The 23,692-nt window shown below is 41.4% G+C and overlaps 1 protein-coding gene across 19 annotated transcripts in view; it reads right to left on the bottom strand.

Annotated features, from left to right (window-relative positions):
- The window catches only part of ZNF532 (zinc finger protein 532), a 92,781-nt gene that overhangs the window by 33,238 nt on the left and 35,851 nt on the right, over positions 1-23,692 (bottom strand). For 16 of the 19 annotated variants that reach the window (XM_045574814.1, XM_045574812.1, XM_045574805.1 and 13 more), the window contains 3 exons: positions 16,633-18,980; positions 5,773-5,954; positions 1,320-1,496 (listed from right to left, as the gene is read on the bottom strand). In XM_045574814.1, coding sequence (XP_045430770.1) covers positions 1,320-1,496; positions 5,773-5,954; positions 16,633-18,963 — 2,690 coding nt within the window. In that variant the 5' untranslated portion in view covers positions 18,964-18,980. The remainder of the gene's footprint in view (positions 1-1,319; positions 1,497-5,772; positions 5,955-16,632; positions 18,981-23,692) is intronic. The other 3 variants (XM_045574815.1, XM_045574818.1, XM_045574816.1) reach the window with 1 other exon arrangement.

The raw sequence follows: 23,692 nt of genomic DNA on the forward strand, positions 1-23,692 counted from the left end.
GTGGGATTGATCCCAATTAGGCCTCAGCTGATCGATGTTTCTCTCACATCTCTTCCCCTCACCCTCAAGTGAAATCTACAGCTATGTAGATTTCATATATATTTCAGCAATGAATTGGTTTTATTTGAATAAAAAAAAAATCTAAAATTTTATTCACTGGAGGGAATGACTACATTACTGTCCAGAAATCTTGCTATCCTGAACACTGAAAACTAAAATTCACCAAGTTGTATATGGATCCCCTGATTTACAATCTATCTCATTTTGAGAATTTAAAAAGATTAGAATGAAGGTCTTATTAGAATAAAATTCCATATTATCATAGTTTTTAATAAACATAGTCATTCCTGTAGTTTTAGTCAATAACATTTCCCCAAAACTAAAATTATAATAAAAGCCAAATATATGTAATATGGCATATCAACATACTTTCTCCCTAAATCTTCCTTGATTATGGAATTCTGGCAAATACATAACAACAGATATGAGGCTGCCAATCTAGCCTCGCATAATCATCCAAGTCCACATTGCCATAATAATACAGGGGGCAGGGAACCGTGGGAAGGAATTAATGCTACAGCCCCCCCTTCCTCTCCAGACGTGGGGGCCATGTGCTAGGTAGGCATTTTGAACCTAACCTCTTTTTATCCTCCCTCAAATGCTGGGACATAAGCATTGCCCTCCCTTAACAGGGAAAAAATGGAGTTTGAGACAAGGGTAAGTGATGGTTCAAATTCACACAGCTGGTGGGTGGGGGTGGGATTCTGACTCTGGTGCCCATACTCCCTCTTCTTTCTGAAGCCACCTCTATCGCAGGCAGGGAGCCCACAATTGTCTGCTGAAGCACCACTTCATTACGAAAGACACACAAAAAGCAAAAATTGGTAACACCAAAAGCGAGATTAAGGCAAACATGAAATTTAGTAATCAAGGACATACACTGGCGATGAAGTTAGATTCCATAACCACTGTCTTTGTCCTATAAATGTTCCTATGAAAAGTGTATACTTTGAGAAACTATGAAAACATCGAAGGATGGCAGTTTTTCATAGTTTTCCTAGAACGTGTTAAAATTATCTAAGAAAAAAGACAGAATTTGTATTCACTTATTTAACTAAAAACTGATGACGAGAGCATAAATATAATATGGGACATTTTGGACAAAGATGTCACCCGGAAAGAACTGGAAGATTTAGGGAGCTATGAGCATCAGAATCTGCCTGGTGACATCGCTTTCCTTGTCTTAAGTTGTATTCCATGGAACTCCTGCCTCCTCTAACAAAGTAGTGGAGTACAAGTCAAAAGGCAGTGTGACTTACTTTGGCTCTCCTATCTTGATGCCAGGATGTTGTGTGTAGGCATGGGAATGTGTGCTGGGGGCAGACTTAAACGCCATTGGACAAATAGAACACTTGTAGAAGACTTCACAGTGAGAACCTTGGATGTGAGACTTCAGTGCGGCCACATCAGAGTACACAACATTGCAATGTACACATCTGTTAGAAAAATAAACACAGAGTCATTAGCACAAGACCATTACATGGGTGTAACTTAGCTGGGTAAAAACTGAGTAAAATGAACACATTTTAACACCCCTTTAAGTTCCTAATAGCTTTCTGGAAGTAAGCTTTGTTTTTTCTAATGCTAGAACATCAAATTATTTTTATGCACGGAAGAAGAAAGATATGAAGAAGAAAGGTAAAGCTCAAAAGGTCTATTTTTTTTTTTTTTTTTTAACATCTTGAAAGTTTCTAGAATTGGATGTCCAGACTCCAGACTGTGGTGAGACCAGTGGATCATGGGGCCCATGATCAAGGTGTCAGGAGCACAGCAAGCCTGTCTTGACTCCTGGCTTTGGAGGAGGCTCCTACATGCTGGATTATGACACGAGGGCCCCGAGGTTCCTCCCACCCCCTTTACCCAATGGCATATCCAATGGAAGAAATCTTCCCTATCTGATCCTATGTGTCATCATGGAGGGGCACAGAGGAACACGTGAGTGCTGGGGCCAAGGCCAAGGCCACTCACTGTTCCTGGTCCACACTGCTGTGGTTAATGTTTCTGGAGGTTAAGGGACCCATTAGGTAGCGAAGGTCAACCACCTAGTTTGTCTCCTAAAAAATAAATTTAAGTCCACTCCAATTTAAGAAAAGACACAAACAATAAAATTCAAAACAAAACAAAAAACCAACATGTCTAAATAAATCATCTCTCTAGCTAACCTCTTTACATCTTGAATTTCTAGTAATTCAGTTAGCTTCTTCCTCATTTTGATCTACTCCTACAGAAATAACTGTAAAATGTAGAGATACATTTCTCCCCAACCCCATCTTTAACACTCAAGGACTCCCAGCAACAGTGAGTGTGTGTGACCATTTGATGACCTGCTTGTCCTTCTCTGTTGACATCAACTATGTGAGTGGGAAAGCCGATCTGAGGAATGAAGACTGCAGACAGGGCCCGCCTTCCAGGAGGCAGAGCTTAGTGGCGGCTCTATTAATCTAAGGTACTTCTATTCTTAGATCCCCCTTTTGAATTCCTGGAGATACTCACAAAGCCTCAGGGGAATGGCATGCTCTGAATGACTAATGTTCTATAAAGCGTGCCATGTTAAGCTTTGCAAGCATTTTATAAAAACCATTATTAATGCATTAGCATTTTAAATGGCTTAAAGCATATTGTTCAGCAGCAAATACAGTAACAACACTAAATAACAACAGGAGAATCATTAAGGAAAGCTCCCCCATCTTGTCTACTACTATTTTAGGCAATAAAGCCACCCAAGCTAAACATACTGAAATTATTCTGGGTTAACCTGAACTTGTGTTGTCTTGAACAGGTTATTATTGATCCTCTCTGGGCTGGTTTCTCATTTGTAAAATGAGATCTTTTTTTTTATTATTATTATTTAGTCCTTCCCAGCCCCAGAAGCCTGTGAACCCCATGAAAGAGAAAGGTGACATAAAACAAAACCAGATGGGTTTCTAATGAAACAGAAGCATCCTCTACACCGTGAGTCATAGACAAAAGGTTTTTTCCAAAGGGTAAAAGGGTGGTATTCAAAGGGCAAAAAAATAAGAAAGGGCCTAAAGGAACAAAGAGCTCATTCTCTGAAGTTGCATGGAGTGAAAGAATAAATCCTCAAGAAAATAAGCAGGATATTAAAGAACCTACAGCTGATAAAGGAGGTGGCTAAAGCTTGGTCCCAATAGCATCATGGAGGTCAAAGGAAAACCCTCTTCAATGGAAGGAAAGAAAGAAAAGAGAGAGCTGCAAAATACCAGCCTAGAGTGGGAGAAAGGTTCAGGGTAGCAAGAAGAAGGTAAGACAAACAGAAGTCAGAATCTGAAGGGGCCACACAGTATACTAATACTACTAAAAATCAGTCTGTTGATATTTAAATCCTTTGTGTTCTGGGTATTAAGTTTATCATAATGTGTTTATTTTTAAAATGTATACAGTATAGAATCCAATAAAAATTCCCTTTCTAGATTCAGATTCAATGGATCAAGAAGCAAGAAAGTCCAGAGAAATATTTGACTTTTACCAAATTAACCATAAGCTAGAAGTGACCCCCCCTTCATTATGTAGAAGATGCAATATGATCAAGAAGAAAGAAAATGAGGCATACTGAATCTGAAAGAGACAAAAGAAGACCTGGAGCTGTGTCAGAGAGATTCCTCTGCCAAAAGAAAATAAAACAAACAAAAAACCTAGAAAGCCAAAAAGAAAAAAAAAAACATACAAGGCCGAGGGGTTGCTGAGCCCCAGTTCAATATTAGACTGGACCTTTATTTAAAACAGCAAGATCTTTCTTTAAGATCAAGCCAAACCTGTGTGGCTTAGTAGTTGAGCGTTGACCCATGGACCAGGAGATCACCGTTTGATTCCGGTCAGGGTATATGCCCAGGGTTGCAGGCTCAATCCCCAGTAATGGGTGTGCAGGAGGCAGCCAATCAATGATTCTCTCTCATCATTGATCCCTCTCTCCCTCTCCCTTCCTCTCTCTGAAGTCAATAAAAACATTTTTTAATTTAAAAACAGTAAGATCAAATTCTTTTCTATCACCTAAAAAGGCAAACATGAGCTAAACTTCAGAATACACAAATACATAGTATTTTTACAGCTACTATAAGCTTCATGTCTAGGGGGGAGGGGGGAAGGATCTACACTAAACACAAAAAATTTGGGGTAAAATTCAAAACCCCAAATAAAAGCAACTCTGTGAATGTGGCAAAAGAGGGGGGTGGGAAAGAAAAGCAAGGGAGCTTCAGAGTCTCTGTTTTAATTAGGAAAGGTACCAAGAATAATTAAAGTTACAGATGTCTCACTTTCTTTAGTCGTTCCAAACTAAGTTTACTTTCATTATATTAGAAAAATAAAGCATCTGAAGAAAGTTTGGCATCTGTTAAAAGAAGCGCACTCAAAACATGTTGTCCATGAGCATTATACAAAGAATCCAGTACAGGGACCTTCTAACGTGGGGGAAGAACCACGGTAAAACTGTGTACAGATTCTGGGGAAGCAAGGGCACCTTCTGTGTGTAACTTTCTCCCTAAGCACTTAGCATGCAGTTGGATATTCCTGTTTTACTCTGTATCATCCCAGTGGAGATGGAGGAAGCATCACACCAATTTCATAGACAGGGCACCGAAGAACAGAGATAACACATGGATTAACATATGACTAGCAGAACTGGTACCCACAAACTCTTGGTTTCTTCACTTCCAAACCCAAGGTTTTCTACTAGGGTAACCCCCAACTCATTAAATATTGTGCATCACAGGTCTGGAGGCAGGAGATTAAAATATAAAATAATGATGCCATAATCAAAATTTAACTGAAATAAAACTATCTAATATATCACTGGACTTCATTTTTATAGATTATAACTGTATTACAACTAAAAAAAAAAAGTCACTGTACATTAACAGTCTAACTTAAAAGACACTAGGCAACCAAACAGTTAAGTTTGAGACAAACACACAGTACAGTAATACCTCTATTAACAAAGACACTATGTCTCAACAACTGGTTTTCTTGGTGGGCCTTCATTGGGTCAAAATATAAAAGGCACAGGAATGCATTTCTAAAGGTCACAAAGTGGAGAACAAAGTTCAAGTAACTCATCAATCGATATTAACTAAACATGAGATTTGTCATATGTTCCAAAAGACACATCTGAGCATCTTAGTGGGCAGTGAAAGGGGTTCTAGTCAAGATGTGTGAAGAGAGGAAGAAGCCTGGGCAGAGGTGATGGAGAAGAAGGACTTGAGAAGGTTACCTGGGGTGGCAGGCACTTCCACCAAGAGCCACATTAGAAGAGAACATACACCCAATCCTTTATCATGACAAAGTAAAAGTAAGGAACCATCACACCCTTTCTGATTGAGAGAGGAAAGATTAAGATGTACAGACATGCATGGTATTGTTACAGGAATTAAAATGCAAAGGAAGACAACAAAAGTATGCTGGAAAGGGCACAGAAAGTAAAGCTTGAGCAGTCCATCAAAGGCAAACCCTGATACATGCACACTTTTGCCTAGAAGGTTCCATTCACCCTCAGGTGTGCGTGGGCCAGGGGGCCAAGCCCACATTCAAGGATTCAAACAGATCAATTCTACCACAAACGAGGAGCTCGGTCCCCAGAGGATCTGTTAATCGAGGTATCACTGCATGACCCTGAACACAATATGCACAGACCACTCCAAATGCTGTGCGGTTAGTAAGTGAACAAGCTTTACTTGCGCGTTAAGTCGACGAAATACTGACCGAAAACCAACTCTCCGCGTGTAGTGCAGACAGTTCTTGGTGACGTGGGTCTGGAAGTGCATCGACCTGCAGATGGCCCCGCACTCGGGGCAGGTGTAGGGAGATTTGTGCTGATGGATTCTCTGGTGGGATGCATAGCTGCACTGGTTGGGAAGCAGCATCTGGCAGATAGTGCAAGTCTTCTAAATAAACCAAAGGGGGAGACAGGGTTGGTCCTACGAAGTACTTTCTAGCACGCAAAGAAGCTTGGTTAGACCTCAAAATCTCTACACAGCGGTCATTTCAAATACGACGATAACTGGTTCTAAGCCCAAGGAAAAAGCAAAACTGAAAGTCACATGTTCAATGAAAAATTCCTTACCCTGTAAAGTAAAAATAACATTTACTAAGTAGGCAGGCTCATGCCAAAGTCTGAAGAGAAGGTCAGCTTTAGGCAGAGTTCCAATTTTGTTACCTTTGCATTTTGTTAAGTGTAAAGAAGAGGTAGCAGAGAGGTGTTCTTGCCAATTATGTGAGCAAATCAACATGAATGTGTAAATACAAGTTTATGGGCATCTATCTTGACAATAGTCACAGTTCTCACAACTCAAAAAAACGTTCTTTAAAATAATAAAAATGAATTAGAGTCTAATCCAGATTAGATATATACATTTTACATCACATCAGTGGTTTGCAATCTGTAAGACAGGGATGCAAAAGAATGGCCACAGCAATTAGTTGTGTTTTTGTTTTTTGGGGTTTGTTTTATTGTGGGTTTTTTGTTGTTGTTGTTTTTTGGGGGGGTTTTGCACATTGATCTTTAAATGAATGAAGTGGACATTATATGACTTATAAGTAAAACCAATGAAGTCAAGTTCAGAAATGTAAATTTAGTTATTAAATTGAAACTTTAGATAGAGCTTAAAATCTAATCACATGTAAAATGAAACTGAGACTGAAATCCTCTTTGGAAAGGCTCTGAATCATTAAGTAACCAGGGAAAACTGAAACACGATTTTTCATCCCCTAGAAGTAAGTACTACACATGGCATATTTTTAAAACTTAAAGTAAATATAAACTGAGGGCTTAGTACTCCCATTCCAAAAGTAAACCTAACATAGCACAAGATAAATGTATTTGAATACTATTTGGGTCTTCATGCAATGAGTGTCTACTATCTTCTAAAATGTATAATTTGCATTAAAGTCTGTTTTCTTAAAAGCCTCAAAACATAGACTCTAGCTAAGATTTAAAATGATCTTTTGACTGACAAAAGAATTACAACATTTTTTAAAGAATTTTTATTCTTTTAGCTTTTGAATCAAGTCCAAAAATGAATGTTTCAACTTCTGAGCAACTCAGACTAAGAAAAAAAATCAGAAACTCTCTTGAAAATTTTTTGTTTTTCTCCTGAAAGAACTAAAATACAAATTTTATCCCACAAAATGTTTATTATAATCACAGAGTAAGCACATTACAGGCAGCTTTGACGAGGTTAGCATCATTAAAAAATACCATTCCTTTTCTAATAACAATATACCAAAGGTTAAAACAAGCTACGCCAAAGAAAACCAATCAACAGATTTGTTAATTATTAGATCCTGTTGACATCTACCTTATCACAGGTACTCATCTCTTTCTCTGGACTAAAATTTTCTATTTTCACCACAATCATTAATCTCAGGCAGTGAATTATAATGTCTGAATTTCCACAACATCTTAGAATGTCTTGCACTTACTTAGGAATAAAATCAACATATTCTATACTAAAGTCAAATCATATTTCATTTATATAGATACTAACTCCATTCTACCGTAAGTCAAATGAGCTACACATTTTAAATAAATACATTTAAATACAACATCTCATTTAGTTATCATAATAACGTATGAAGTAGACATTATTATGTCATTTTACAGATGAGGAAATGGGGTTTGAGAAGTTAAGAAACTGCCACGGCCCCACAGTTAGTAAGAACCAGGATGTGACTGGACGCTGACTACTTCCAAGGCCTGTGACGGAGTGCTCGTGAGGGGGTGTCATGGGGGTTACAAGGAATGAACAAACACAAATACACAGGAGAAACACTTTAGCAAATACCCCTCAGTACCAACAGTGACCAGTATGTTAGCATGACAGGTGCTCCCCCTCCCTCCACAGCTTCTCTTTCGTCAAGTGCATTGTGGTTAAACTATTTTTATAATAGAAAAAAACAGCAATAAAAAGAAAAATCTACAAAGGAGACAAAGTATGTGTTCCGTAAAAACTGAAAAATCTTTCATGTTATCCCTCATCAAGATATGTATAGCCTTCACAATACACATAAAATTCACAATGAATTGTGTAAATGCTCTTCCCTATTGGACATTTATATGCTTATAAAACATATATAACTATATAAAAAGTTATGAATGTGTTGGTGGTGAAAAAGCTTTGTTTCTAACAAATTAACAATAAAATATCAAAATTATTCAATTCAAAATAGGTTTTGTAAGTATTAAGTGCTCTTTACAACAGAAACCTGTGACTACAAACACTGAAAAATGTTTAGAGTTTTGGGGTCACCCAAACACCACCCTATCAACCCCAACTTCTCTCACACCAGCTCTTCCTGTCTGACAATGTGCAGGGTGGTCCCCCTTTTTTCCCCCCCCACCACCCCTCGCCTTGGGGCTCTGTGAGAGCTGGGTCCAGCTATAACCCCCAGCACTGCCGCAGCCACTGACCAGCTACAGGAATGTGCACGATCCACATCCACTGGGTGAGGTTCCCACCCTCTTTAGATGCAGAAGTACCAGGAAAAAGTGGGAGCTGGTGTGGACTACAGCCTCAAACCAAGATGCTTTCATATTCCGCCATGACTGAAAAGGGAGCAGCACCGGCCACTGGGAATTGCGCTGATTGAGGACCTCAGGTTCAGTGTGCACATACAGATGTGTATACATCCGTGCACACGCACTGTATTTTCTCCCACATCCCTGCTGCCGCTCCTCACCTCCATTCTGCTCTGAGAAAAAGCATGCTGTTTAGGTTGTAGACATTTCTCCTAGATGGTTGGTGTGACATCCATAGCTTTGAAGTCACTAAGTACAGTTCACCTAACTGAACGTCCTTGGATTTTAGTCACCATGACTGCTTAGACAGTATTGTTATCCCTGCTCCTGAGAGAATGGTGATCAAAGGCATGTGTCCCATTAGCTTCTCTGGGATCCTCTGCCTTCATTGCTCCTTGACCCCCTTCTCCGGATGTGGGGGACGTATTAGGGCAGAGGAGCAGGCCAGGATTTCTGTGGTCTAAAAGACATGACTTCGTTCTGTTTTTAATATAAACAAAGAAACTACAATATATCTTAAAACTCTAACTCCCTACAAGTTGAGACCTTTTACAAGAGGACCAAGCAATTTAATGTGACAATACCTGTCTTTTGAATAAAAAAGAGTAAAAGTACTTAAATGGTGTCAAGTGTCTTGATATTTTATTTACATCATCTAAAAATGGATGAATGTTTTCAGAATTTAAGCTAATTTGTATTCTGGGGCAGACTCATCTGCTCAGAAAACTGCTACTTTTTCAGGAAAGATAGTACTTTTCAAGTGAGGAAGCACGAGAAGCTACAGGAAAACAAAGCTGAAAAGTAATCATGATCTACACTTGACAACTACATGCATTGCGCCTTCTCTGCCCACTCTGGCACCAAAATCGATGGCTGCCTCTCCCATGGGCTGTGAGGCAGGGCAACCTACGGCCCTATTAAGGTTCAGGGATGTCCGAGTAACAAGGAAACAATCCTGTGTTTCCATTCATATTTTGTGGAGAAAAATAGGTACAAGGGGAAAGGTAATAAAGGTGAGAGACAAGTGAGTTAGCACAGCATGTATTTATGCGTAAATTCCAGAGACCAAAGGCGAGAGACAGCCAGAGACATTGCATCTAAAGGTCAAAACAGTCAGCTTCACAGCCAGCCCAGAGGCGAAGTAAGCTGTTTCTGCCTCTTTAACAGCAGCTCTATAGCCTTCTGTCTACAGCATTATTACAAAAAAATAATAACAACAATGAAGCACACTCATTTGTTTTCTGGTTTCCACATTCACACATATTCACAATGAGAACCAAGAGAGAGCATTTCATTTCCAATCTCACTGCAACGGAAATAAGAATTACAGCAGAAATGACTATATGCCTTTGTTCCCAGAGCTGGTTTGGTTGTGATGTTTTTTCCCCTTATTCTGCTAAAAAAAAAAAAATAAAAAAAATAAATAAAAATAAATCCCTAGTATAGTTGACAGTAGAATGGGCACATTTTCAGAAAATATGGTCAATGTACAGAATCCATTCAGATGATAATCAGTGGAGAACAGAGTTAAGTTCAGGTTGATAACACTGAAATATAAACTGAGACAGGCCTCGCCTAACTAAAATTAAAATGAAGCATTTCAGAGCAGGGCCAAAATCTCAAAGTCCTGAGCCTACAGCTAATAATGGTATTTGGGGTGGGCGAGGAAACCCAGGCAGGCGCCAGTTCCCGGAAGCTGCCTAAGCAGAATACTTCCAGAAACGAGATCTGGCTGGGCTGCTCAAGATAATGTAATGCACTTGGTATATTGTATTAACGATGCCCAGAAAGTTCCTGAACTACACTGAGTCCCTGAGAGGGAGGACAGGACAGTAAGTCACCTTCCTTCACGTGCACTCTTGCAACTGGTCTGCATGTAACCCACGAGACAATTCTCAAATGATTCCAATGGTGCCACCCTGTAAAATGCTGTGTCTATATCACAGGTTATCAGCATGACCCAGGGAAGGAACAGCGAACCAGCAATACAGAAGTCTTGCCTTGAGTCCCAACTATGCCACACATTGGGCATTTGTGTCTTCAATTGGAAAACACAAGGGCTGACCAAAGGACCTACAGCATCCAATTCTATGGCTGATGCAGACTCTACAAGAAAACTGATTTTGCCTGTTTTTTAGAGGTCACTGAGTGCACCGCCAGTCTGTACTTGGCTAAATTTAGCCCTGGTTTCAGAGAGGTGAAGCGATGACATTCTAACACATCTAAATATTAATTATTAAAACTAAAGTTGTCAGCTCTTCAATACTTTATGGAGCGGAGGAAAGCTTCTCTTGCCCCTTCACCCACTCTTGTATTCAATGTGTCCCAAAGCAGGGGTCAGTAATCATATAGGTCAGCATACAAACCCCAACCAGGGCAGATCAACTGATGTTCCAAGTCCGGTCAGTGCCCGTGTGCTCCATTTCTTGGCACTGCTTGGTCTGGTGCAGCTGGGAAGGGAAGTGATCCCCCCACAATGTCCTGCCACCTCGTCCTCTCCTTCAGCTGCCTGCTCCCATGAGAGACAGATGTAGGCAGGACAGCTAACCCGGCAGTAAGCACACATGAAGTATTGCCCCATGTCATGTACCAGAGTGTGACAGAATTCCACAACTTGAACTCAAACTCCAGCTAAAACATATATTCATATCCTACTCTTAGCATAGACCTGCCCCTGAGGGCTTCTGAGCACAGGGCCAGATAGTAACCCAGTGGCATTGACCCTCTAGACTAGGGGTGTCGAACTCAATCAGAGAAGGGGCCAAAATCTAAAATCCAGCCTAAATCGCGGGCGAATGGTTTACTGAACAGTCATAAACTGTCATTGTGATGGAAACGCAGCGGAGTGCAGTGATGACAGCGCGGTGCGGGCCACATTGCAAGACCTGGCAGGACGGATTTGGCCCGCGGGCCTTGTGTTTGACACATGTGCTCTAGACAATCATTGCTTTCACAGAACATCTCAGCTGCTGGCCAGTCAGAATTCAGCAAGTGCCATCAAAGCCTTACTCTACCATTACATACTGGCAAAGTCCCACAAAGCTAACCACACAGGTACGCAAGATGGCGAAGGATATCTGGCATGTACAGCCACAGCTGGGGCAACCAGAGAGATCTTTGCTAGGTTCAAACACGTACCCTTAGAAAACTCAGAAAAGGATCTGGTCAAACCATCAACAGGAGTCCAAATATACATGAATAGAAAATGAAAGATACAAAGTGAAGGAAGATGGTGACTGCACCAAACCAAGAAGAGATTAGAGGAAGGTTGAGGTCTCCGAGGTAGGACCCCACAGATGTCAACAGGGGGAAAAGAGCTTGACCTCAAACCTTTTACAGAAGGGACTAAGGAAAAGGGGATGTGCACTGGGCAGAGGAAATGTCTGAGTCAGAAGAGAGCCTGAGGGAGTCAGATGGAATGCTGTCCTCCATTGTTTAGTTCCCAAAACAACTAAGCACCACTGGCTGAAGCCTTGGGCAGAGTCCACTGATAGTAATTCTGAATCTCTCCTTGAAAACAGCAGCTACTTTCAGACATTTAAACAACAGAGTGGAACTTTCACTTCTAGGAAAAGAGATAAGTCCCTTTCCTTATTCCTTCCACTAAGCACAACTAAATCTCCCGGGCATTGTGTATAAAGCAAGCACAAGCCTCTGAAAGGCTGGAGATGAGCAAGCTGGCCAGGGAACCAAGGAATGACACAGTGTAGAAGACTTATAATTAAAAAATAATGAAAGAAATAAAAAAAGATCTAAGTAAATAAACATTCTATGTTCATGGACTGAAAGACTCAACCTAAGTAAAGATATCAATTCTCCCCAAAACTGATACAGATTTAATTCCTAGCAAAATCCCAACTAGATTTTTTTATACATACTGACAAGAGTATTCTAAACTTTATTTATATAGAAAGGCAAACAAACTGGAATACTTAAAATTTCTGAGAAAAAAGAATAAAGCTAGAAGAGTCAGTCTATTGGATTTCAAGGCATTTTATAGTTATAATTTACATGGTGATATTGGTGAAGAGATGGACACATAAATCAATGGAACAGAATAGATAACTCAGAAATACCTACACTAATATGTCCAACTGAAATCTGACAAAGGTGCAAAAGAATTCAATGGAGGACAGGCAGCCTTCTGGACAAATGGTATTAGAGGAAGAGGACATGCATAGGCAAAAATAAATAAATAAACAAGCCTCAACCCAAGTCTTCTACCTTATACAAAAATTAACCCCAAATGGATCACAGGCTTAAATGTAAAGCCTAAAATTTTAGGAAAAAACATGGGAGAAAAACTTCAGATCAAGAACAAAGAGCTCTTATAGTTGAAAAAAGCACATACTATGAAGAAAAAATTGATAAATTGGACTTCAACAAAATGAAAAACTTTTACTCTACCAAAGACCTTGTAAAAGATTTTTTTTTAAAGGCAAGCCACAGACGGAGAAATAACATGCAACCACATATCCAACAAAAAAGACTAGTATCTAGAAATATCAAAAATTCTTAAAACTCAACGGTGGGGGGAAATACCTAATCAGAAAAGGGCAAAAGACATGAAGAGACATGTCACCAAAAGGATATACAGATGGCAAATAAACGTACGAAAAAATGTTCAAAAGTATCAGCTATTGGGGAACCGCACACTAAAACCACAATGAGCTATTACTACACACCTATCGGGTGGAGAAAATAGAAAAACACCACCAAATGCTGTCAAAGATGCAGAGAAACCGAACCACTCAGACACTGCTCGTGGAATATAAAATGGTGCAGCCACTCTGGAAAAGAGTTGTGTTGTTGTTGTTGTTTTTAATATAACTATGCAATTAACATATGACCCAACCATTGCATACCTGGGCAATTATCAAAGCGAAATGAAAACCTATGTCCACACAAAAGCCTGAACACAAATGTTTATAGCAGCTCTATTCATATTAGCCCCAAACTGGAAAAAATGGAGCCATCATCCATCCTTCAATGACTGAATGGTTCAACAACCTGTAGTACAACCACATGATGGAATACTACTCAGCAATAACAAGGAATGAACCATTGATACATGCAACAATTGGATGAATCTCCAGGGAATGGTGCCAAGTGAAGTCAATTTCAAAAGGTTATAAATGGCCTGGCTCCATTTACACAGCATTCTTGAAGTGAAAAAATTAGAAACGGCTTAAAAAGGGGTGGGGTGGCTCTAAAAAAAAATGAAAGATCCTTGTGGTTATGGAAATACTCTATATTGACTGCATCAATGCCAACATCCTGGTTATGATATTACTAGAGGCCTGGTGCACAAAATTCGTGCACTGGGGTGGAGGAGTTCCCCTCAGCCTGGCCTGTGCCCTCTCGCAGTCCAGGACCTCTCACTCCGTACCAGCCACCTGTTCGCTGCTTCTTACCATTCATCTAGCTTTGAACTAAGAGGCTCCCGCCAACACCACTGTGCTCGCCAGCCCATGAACACGACTTCTGGTTGACCAGCGCTCCTCCTGTGGGAGCGAACTGACCACCAGGGGCCAGCTCCTGCACTGAATGTCTGCCCCCTGGTTGTCAGTGTGCATCATAGCGACTGGTCATTCTAGTTGTTCTGCTGTAATGGTCACTTAGCCTTTTATTATATAGATCCTATATTTTGTTACCACTGGAGGAAAGTGGATTAAAAAAGTATACAGGGTCTCTATTATTTCTCGCATGATTCTAAAATATTCAAAATAAAATATTTAATTTTTAAAAATGGAATGATCTGAGAAGACCTGGGACATAAGCACAGATAATTTCAGCATAATCAGGTAAGATTTTGAAATCATCAGGGTAATTCTAAGTAGATGTTGGGCAGAAGGGAGGGAGAGGGGGATATCCCTGCTGCCAGTCAAGTAACACACCTTTCTCTAGACCCAGTTAAGTCGAAAGGCAATTAGTGAGGGCTGATGGACCTGTTGGTCTCACAGAGGCCCAAGATCACACACTTGAACCTTCAGAATCAACAGAGCCAGCAGGGCCGGTTCAGGAATCCGTGTGGATGATTCTCAAACCAAATCCCCTAATGCAAACACCTAAGGAACCCTGCCCGGGAGAAACCTTGGGGAACTGCAGGCACAGTATCTAAACTGCCCTGGGGTCCCATTCAAGAAAGGACGGAAGGGTGTGAGACATGGAGGACTGTTACAAATGTGAGGTCCTCTACTCTTTCTCAATTCACCTGTGAGCTACCGAAAAGGTGAAGGTTAAAGGAGAAACGGATGTAAGTTTAAATCCATGAATGTAAGGACAACAGAAGAAAGAAGGCGTTCAGGAAGACTGGTACCTGAGGTGTCATTAGTTCAACCTCTAAGTTTTGTAAGAATTCACAGCAACGGTCCGCTGCTGGATGGGGTTAGCCCTTTTAAATGTTATTCTCAGAGAAGAGACTTTATATAAGTGGATTGTCTCCCCCATTTGAATTTAAGTTCACAAATTATGAACTGGCCAAAGGTCATGTGAATGGCAAGCTGGAGAAGATGAGATGAAGGTTTTCTCTCTTCTTTCTTCTGTTCTTCCTGTCTTCAGCCCCACCTCCCACTGCCACACCAGGGGACATGGATGGGAGAGGACCACTGTAGCTTTGCTAACTTTGAGGCTAGTCCAGCAAGAGCCACAATTATAAAGTCTCTCCTGGACTGTGGGAGAGACTTTAGGTGGGGAAAAGGCAACAGAACAAACAGAACTAAAGACATGAGTTTGTTTGTTTGTTTGTTTGTTTCCTGCTTCCTTTTAAGATGGAAAGAAATATTACCCCGCTGATAAAGTGGGGACAAGATAAGAGGGTGCTCATACAGAGCCCACGCATTCTCACTAGGACAAACGAAAGAGCAACATCAATCACTATCTTCTTGAACTTGGTGGGCATGTTACTCTTTTGAGTGTTTTACTATCAGAGCCAATGAGACATTTAACATCCAATGCTGTAAGAATGTTCTCAAAACTCTTCATCACTTCCATTTCCACTAAACTGAAAACCCAAGAGATTAAAATTATTGAGGTATGTTTGATCTTCTATTCTCCAAATTCAAAATACTGCAAAGAACTCAATGTAATCATAGCCCTTGGGAAACTATCATGAAGATATTGGAGGTAAATAAAAGAAAAATCGGTTTGCCATTGCAACTTCATAAACAGAAGTTTGAGTGAGAGTATATTAGCACAAATAGCACCCATTTCCAATTCTAGTATGGACAATAAATCACATAATCTCTCTATGCTAATATGTTTCATTCAATATGTCCAGCTACTTCCAAATGATAGGTATCATGTATTTGTAAAACACCTTTATCTAAGAGCCAAAAACTGTCCGTGGAGAGAAGCAACAATAGGGATAAGTTGGCTGATGTCCACTGTGAAATGTATTTCACCAACATCAACCTGTAATTCGCTAAAACAACAAAAAAGCTGCAAACAAATGCAAAGGTTTCCTATTCAATGGTGATGGGTTTCCCACTCGTAGCTTAAATTGGCCATAATAAAAAATATTACTGAATATTCTTCAGGACCAAGCAGGCAAACCATAAAATGGATACCAATTAGGTATGTTTGACTACAAAAAGACAGTAAATTAAAGTAACAACAGGAATTTTTAAAATACCAATATTGTCACTAATAATTAAGGAAATTGGTGATGCAGCCTGAGTTGGGATGATACTCTAATTAGCTAGATCTCAGACTCCCTACATATATTCCAATGATCCAACAATTAAGAACTCCGTTACTGACCCTAAATTGTAGGTGCCATAACTCAACTAGTACAGAGTGTTTCTATCTGTTTAGGAGAAATCAACTTCCCCGAAAACATTTTAAAGTAACATTCACGTTTCAACGTTGTTCTGTTCTATGAAAACAATGCTTCTTCTCTCGTCTATGTGCATACATACATCCACACGCATCCACACACCCCCTTCCACTTAACTGAGCTCCTCCCCCAAAACCAAGGGCATCGTATAGAACACTCATGTCTACAGATTCATCACTGAAACACCAAAATGTAAATGATACTCTACTTGTCCACTCGTTTCTGCAGCCTGCTGGAAATGCGTAGCCAGTGATGTCTCGTCCTGGAACACTTCGTTGCACTCCAAACATTTCAGACTATGCCTGCAGAGCTTGGACGGGTCTTCGTCTAGAGGCATAGCTGGAATGGTGGGTGTGCTTGAAGGAGCCGATATGACCGTCCCAGTTATACCAGACTGGATTTTTGTTACAGTGTGTGTGCCAGCTGCCACAGAGCTTGGCAGAGTGGAAGATGAAGCAGAAGTATTGCTTGGTGGAGAAACAATCATTTGATCTGCTGGGACGGGCTTTAGGATCAAGTGGGAGCACTGCATGACCACCCCCTTCTCCTTATGCCCACGGGCATGGGAGAGGAGGCTGCACTTGTTGTAGAAAACGAGGTTCTTTGTACAGTGGTTACATGTCACCTCGATGCGCACACTGCGTCTGTCGTAGTGCTGAGTCAGACTCTTTTCCAGAGCGAAGGAGTCGCCACACTCCAAGCACTTATAGCCACGGGTGGGCAGCGTGATGCCTGCGTTAGCAGGGGGACTGAGGTTGGGGATGTAAATTGGAACAGGGTTGACACTGCTCAGCACCTTGTTGAAAGCTTCCACCACAGAGCTCTGCAAGGAGGACACCACCTGGACTCGAGAAACCTTTTTGGGTGGTTGTGAGACAGCTGCATTGATTATTGCCTGCTTTATTTGCTGCTGAGGTTTGGTTAGCACTTGGCGGAGCTCAGAGGTGGCCTGTGCGCCCTGAGGCAGAAGGTTAAGGTTGGCGAGGTGCACAGTCTTTGGCACGAGTTTGGCATTGGCCAGGCTGGATGCCGGCACCACAACGGTTTGCTGCTGGATGGCATTAGCAGCTTTAATGATGGCGCTGCTGGCGCTCTGAACAGAGGCAGCAGATATGACTGTGGCTTTGACCGTTGTGTTGTTAGCGAGCTTCAAATTAATGACTTGAGATCCTGCTGTCTTCACAGCAGACACTGGGAGGAAGGCAGTTGCCACGGGCTTAATAGTGACCTGCTTGGGGGTCAGCTCTGCAGGGCTAATCGCGTTGGCGACAAGGGCAGACTGCAGAGGCGCTCTGGGGGGAGAGGCAAGGACGGCAGCTGCAGCTGGGGATGACAGAAGCGACGTCACAGAAGCCAACACAGGCCCTGGATGCTCGGGCTTTTTTCCAGAGTCGAGATCAACTTCTGGCAATACCCTTGTCACTGTTCTCTTTATTTCCCCAGAGGACGTCTTAATGGTTTTGATGCGGACTTTGGGAATTGCTGGTGTTGATCCTGCAGGGGACGACGGAGATCCCTTGCTACTGTTTTCACTTGAAATGCTCCTGGGGCTATCCGGCTGCTTCAGGGACACCTTCTTCGTCCCATCGATGAGACTCTGGGACTCGGGAGACTTTTCAATGGCTCTAGGACTATCATTGACTTCTTTTGGTAATGGAGAGGGTTCCCGTGAATTGGTCACTGGCTCTTTACTGGCGCCGGAAGCAGCCTTTTTAGCACTAAGAGCGGCGATGGCAGCTATGCAGGAAGAAAGCTTAGAGGATGGCTTTGACCTTGACGGAACCACGCCGACAAGGGTAGTGTCGTTCTTCTCGGAGCTCAGCTTCCCGTCGTGGACCCTATTTTCAAGCACCTTTTCAGAGTTTTCCTTCAATTTATCCTCCACTTTTCTGACTTTAAAAGGTTCATAAACACTCAGATTGATAGAATTTGTTTCTGTTTCTCTCTTGATAACTTTGTTTTTGTCTGCATGGCCTGAAGTAGAGATTCCAGTTTTGCTTAAGTTTCCCCCTCCAAGCGCCTTCAGTTTCTCGTAGTCCTGTTGGGAAACAGACCCCGTCAACACATTCGATCTAAAACTCGAATGCAAGTCCTCTTTGTCAGGGGGGTCATCCACCTCTATCTTCTCATCATCGTCAAACTCTTCAGCACTAGAGATAGGGCTAAACTGGCTGAAAGCGGAGTCTTTTAGAGTCACCTCTGAGGTAGGCACATCTCCTTTCAAGGACTTTGACCCCTCTTTACTGTAGCCGTCCAGAGAGGACGCTGTGAGGAACCCATTGTGTAGGCCATTGCCCGTGGGGTGGCCGTCTTTCTCAGAGCCCTCGGAGGAGGAATCAATGTTCCGAACGTTCTTAACAATAACACTGACACCCACGTCGGAAGAGGATGGCGTGTGGGAGTCGTCCTCTCGCTTGATGTGGCTCTCCTGGTCATCGTGTCCAGATTCAATAGCTGCTTTAGGATCGACCATATCTGGGATGTCGAACGCTGCCAGGAGGTCATCAAAGTCGGGGGTCTTCATATCCCCCATGGTCATGAATTGGATCAGATGTTCTGTTAAACAAACAGAATAATTCCATCAGCAACTGGCATTTCAAAACGAGAAGAAAAACACCCTCCAGGATTTACACTAGCACAGTGATGATTACCCAAGAAGAGCAAGTCGGTAACTGCACAATTATTATAATTACAGAAAAATTCTGAGTCAAAGGGAACACATTTTCAGAGGACATATATAAAGCCTTGATAATTGTAGCTTCAAAGGAATTCTTCCAAAATGCCGCACACCGCATGATCAGTATGGCACCACTCTGAATAGAACTGATCAAAGCTGTTACCTCAAGAAAAGTAGGTTTTGGTGTAACAACCAGAAAATTTATCATTTACCACTGGATTCATCGCATCCTCACAAAAAACTACTTCAAACATATTTTGATCTTGACAGCATTTACTCCCACTGGCAAAATAATCACTGTTATAGTCACCATCAGATTTGGAATATCAAATTAAAAGAAATGTAAATAAAATAAAAAAACAATGACAGCCATTTATCCACAGAAGAAACAAGCATTCCGCTACTGCTAGTCAAGTTCCACCTGGGTTTTTTAAAAACCCTTAGGCGCTGATCCCATCTGTTTTTGTTTAGTCCTAGTTTTCTCTATTCTGTTAGGAAAAAACACCATCTTGGCAGAAAAGCCCAACATCCCTTCCTTGTCCCTCCCTAGCCCAGGGGTTTTAATGGTTGAGGTGACACATGACTACTTTCTAATTACCACCTATCGGACACAGTTGTGCAAGCGGCTGTGGCAGATGAGAAAGATCCCACCGTGAAATGATGCTCGGTGCAGACCTGAGGACTGCAGAGGTGGGAGAGCAGGCCCTCTCCTTTATCCGAAGCGGGATATGGGTGCATAACATTCAGCACCCATTTGTGTCCACAAAGCCTTGGTGATAGACAATTTTAGAAAAATGGACAGTCACAGCTGTTACTAAAGATGAAGAATATATACATACATGAAGTGCCGAGGGTATCTAAAGGGTGCCCTTTACCCCACTGCAGAGAATGCATGATCGTGGGGTTCAGATAAAACTTCTGCTATAAGAGCGATCGTTGTCCTCCCAAGCCCTGCACATTACGCTCCTTTCTGGTATGTACTACAGCGTGTGCACTCGTGTCTTCTTACCCAGATGGGACTGTCAGCACCTGCCAGACTGCAAATGCAGATAACTAACCAACCACAAGTCAGAGGCCAGAACACTAGATTTATAACAGAGCAGGTCTGGACCCTAAGAAGTGAGGGAATCTTTGGGCAGGTTCCTTCCTTCTACAGTGGTGGGAGGGAGGCAAGCATCTAGGAAAAGAAGGAAAGAAGGAAAGGGAAGAGAGGGGATGAAAAATAGGAAAGGGGCCAAAACTGGTTTGGCTCAGTGGATAGAGCATCGTCATCGGTCTGCGGACTGAAAGGTCCCGGGTTTGATTCTGGTCAAGGCCATGTACCTTGGTTGCGGGCACATCCCCAGTGGGGTGTGCAGGAGGCAGCTGATCGATGATACTCTCTCATCAATGTTTCTGGCTATCTATCCTTTCCCTTCCTCTCTGTGAAAAATCAATAAAATATATTTTTTAAAAATAGGAAAGGGAAGAACAGAAGGCAACAATCAAGGTCAGAAGACAAGAGGGTTACAGCTGATTTTTGGCAACTTTCAATGGAAAAATTAGCCTAACTGATTCTTCAATTTTTCTATTATTCCTCCTTTAAATCACTAAGAAGTGGTCTTCCACATTTTTATGGCAGAACTTAGGTAATAATTTACTTTCTTGTACAACAAGTAAAAGATCATTTATCCCTAAGAAAAGTGATGACACAAAGGTCAAAGCTGAATTTTCACTCAGGTGACAACATACCGTATTTTTCGGACCATAAGACACTCTGGACCATAAGACGCACCAGTTTTTAGAGAAGGGAAATGAAGAAAAAAAGATTCTGAAACAAATAGTGTCCTAAAATATTTTATGTGCATTAAAACCCAACATCACAGTAATAAACACATGTAATCAACCCTGTAAAGTAAACAGCAGCATTTAGAACCATTTTAGAGCCGGGCAAGCACACAGAGACCACACAGAGCCGGGCAAGTAAAAAAACTTTTTTTTTAAAGTATATGTGTAGGCTATATTTGGACCATAAGACGCAGGGACTTTTTCCCCCCATGTTTGGGGGGAAAAAAGTGCGTCTTATGGTCCGAAAAATACGGTACATACCAATGAGAACTCCATAAATTCATCATCAGTTGCTAAGACACCCTCAGCATACTCACTCCCTCTGGGACATGACCAAACACTTCTAAGAATCCCGTTGGGAGAAATTACTGATGAAGATGAAATAAACACTCACGTAAGGAGCTGGAAAAAAACTTCACCTTCCACTCACAACGTCTCAGTTAATGGAGACCTAACGAAGCCCCACACACTTTTCTCTAGACTGCTTGGTCCATTTAAAGGAAACACTCTTTTCTCAGGCGGCTGGCTACGGGACCACACGGGGAATAACGAATCCCCAGTATCAAACACTTCAGCCAAGAAAAAGGTGTGGAGGAAACAAGACAACACTTCTAAGCTCATACTGATGTGAAAGTATCTGTAAGAAATCATACCCAGTGTGAAAGTTTGTGATGATTTTCTTTTAAAATGAAGTTGAAATTTAAACTGCAAAATATAGGGAATGAAGAAACTATCAGTCAGATAATAGGTCTACTTAAGAGTCCACCCATTTAGGAATAATCCATGAATGTCACCACTTTTATTTGTAAGCAACACGTTGCAATTTCTAAATGGAATACTCACAATAAAACCAGTCAGCAAAGCATCCCTGTGGTCTCTCTTTCCCAACCACGGTGATCCAAGCTATAGATCAGTTTTCTGAGAACTCTGCTTTCATAGAATCATGACCCATGCCCAACCCAAGCACCACTTATCCACAGCTTGGACCAAGCTCTGGAAGTCACAGTTGTGGTTTGGGTCCTCTAAGTGCCTCCATCCTTTCTTTACAGCTACCCTGGATGTATGTCATTTGCCCTCTCATCATTCATCCCAGAGGGCTATCAGTTCAGGAGCAAAAAGAACATAAGAGACAATTCAAATACTTACAGGTAGTAGGCCTAAGACACAACCATAAGAAATGATAAAAGGTCACCACATGAAACTTTGGATGACTGGCAGTTCAGATCAGCAGTCCAATAGTTGGAAGATCAATGCATGGTTCTTAGTATCTCCTTCTTCTGTTTACATGGAGGGGACCTGCTTGACCTGTCTGTGCTCAGGTGCCCCAGAGCAGGTAGAAAACCTTTCATAAGTGGTAGGATGTTGCTCACCACACTGCCTGTATCTTTTCCCATTTGCCCAAGTAAAGCAGAGTTAAGGTTTGGGAAGCCCCAGCCTGCAAAACCCCCAAGGGGCTGAGAAGACATTCCTGATTCAGGAACAACTCTTTTCTCTGTAGTAATCCAGCTACCCTGCTGTCTCAATCTCCGGTACTACCTTATCCTTTCTCTTGAGGGAAAAGGGTGAACCCAAGGGTAGAGCAATGAGACATCCTTAGAGGTAAGAGGGAGTTAGCTGTGGTTTAAAAAACTAAGCCTCTTAGTCCACCTAATGGAATCCTGACTGCCACGTGGAAGTGCACAATGGACACAGAATACTGAGTGGGGCATCGACAGCGCGTCCCACTGAAACCCGAGATCACACCATGCGGGCGGAGTTGCCTCTCAGGGTTGTAAAATTAATGTAATAAATACCGCTCTGTAACTTCACACTTCTTTTGTTGGTTTATAGAAATGTTTTTCATACCCACATCGTCCTATACCTTCCCACATTCGGGAAGGCGAGAGCAAATTTTCCACTTGGAAGAAAAAGTAACTTTAACTCCCACTTCATTTCTCAGTTATATGAAGTACAAAGAGGAATGTTTATGTTTGCAAATTCTTTTCATTTTTTCCCTCCAATTCCTAAGAAATAGATTCCTTTACTTCAAAGCATTACAAAAATAAATCTTAGTTGTCTTTTAAAAGATAACATAACAAGACCTCAAAATTTGAGCTTCTCTTGGCCTCAAAAGCTTGATTTTCAAACAGAATTAGCTTTAGTCATTTTAACTAAATGTCTTTCATTTCATTTATTTGCTGTAAAATATATCTTCCTTCAAAGGCACTTGTCTTCTAATGTAAGGCTAAATCACATTTCAATAACCTATAACTCACTAATAGGAGTGTGTTCAATGTAGAATGTCCTGTTACCCAAAGACATTGAAAATATCTAGGGGGAAAGGCTAGGCCTGTTTACAGAACAGGAAATTGAAAGACCTCAAGTGCATCATGTGATCTCTTTATTCCCTCCTATGACACAGACAAAATATTTCCTTTCCTACCAAAGCCTCTTAAAATTACAAAAAGCTGTTTCATCTTTGTTGGCAAAAGTCAAAAGTTATCAAATCAAAAGAAAGCCTCAAGACAAACCTATTCATCCCTTACTCATACTTACGCTTTGCAATAAAAAAACAGGGGAAGACTGTTCGTAGAGCTGTTTCCCGATTTCCAACTGGAGAATGACAGCGTGAAAGGCTTAGGCATTATTTAACCATGGCTGCTAACTTCAATAATCCCAAAGACATGTGCCCAAACCCAGCCAAGGTTCTGCCTCCAAAATGAATACGCAAGTCATTCTGAGCAGTGAAAACACGTCAGCTTCCCTATTTAAATGGAGAAGCTAA

The sequence above is a fragment of the Pipistrellus kuhlii genome, unplaced genomic scaffold, assembly GCF_014108245.1.
Source record: "Pipistrellus kuhlii isolate mPipKuh1 unplaced genomic scaffold, mPipKuh1.p scaffold_m20_p_6, whole genome shotgun sequence".
Taxonomy (NCBI): domain Eukaryota; kingdom Metazoa; phylum Chordata; class Mammalia; order Chiroptera; family Vespertilionidae; genus Pipistrellus; species Pipistrellus kuhlii.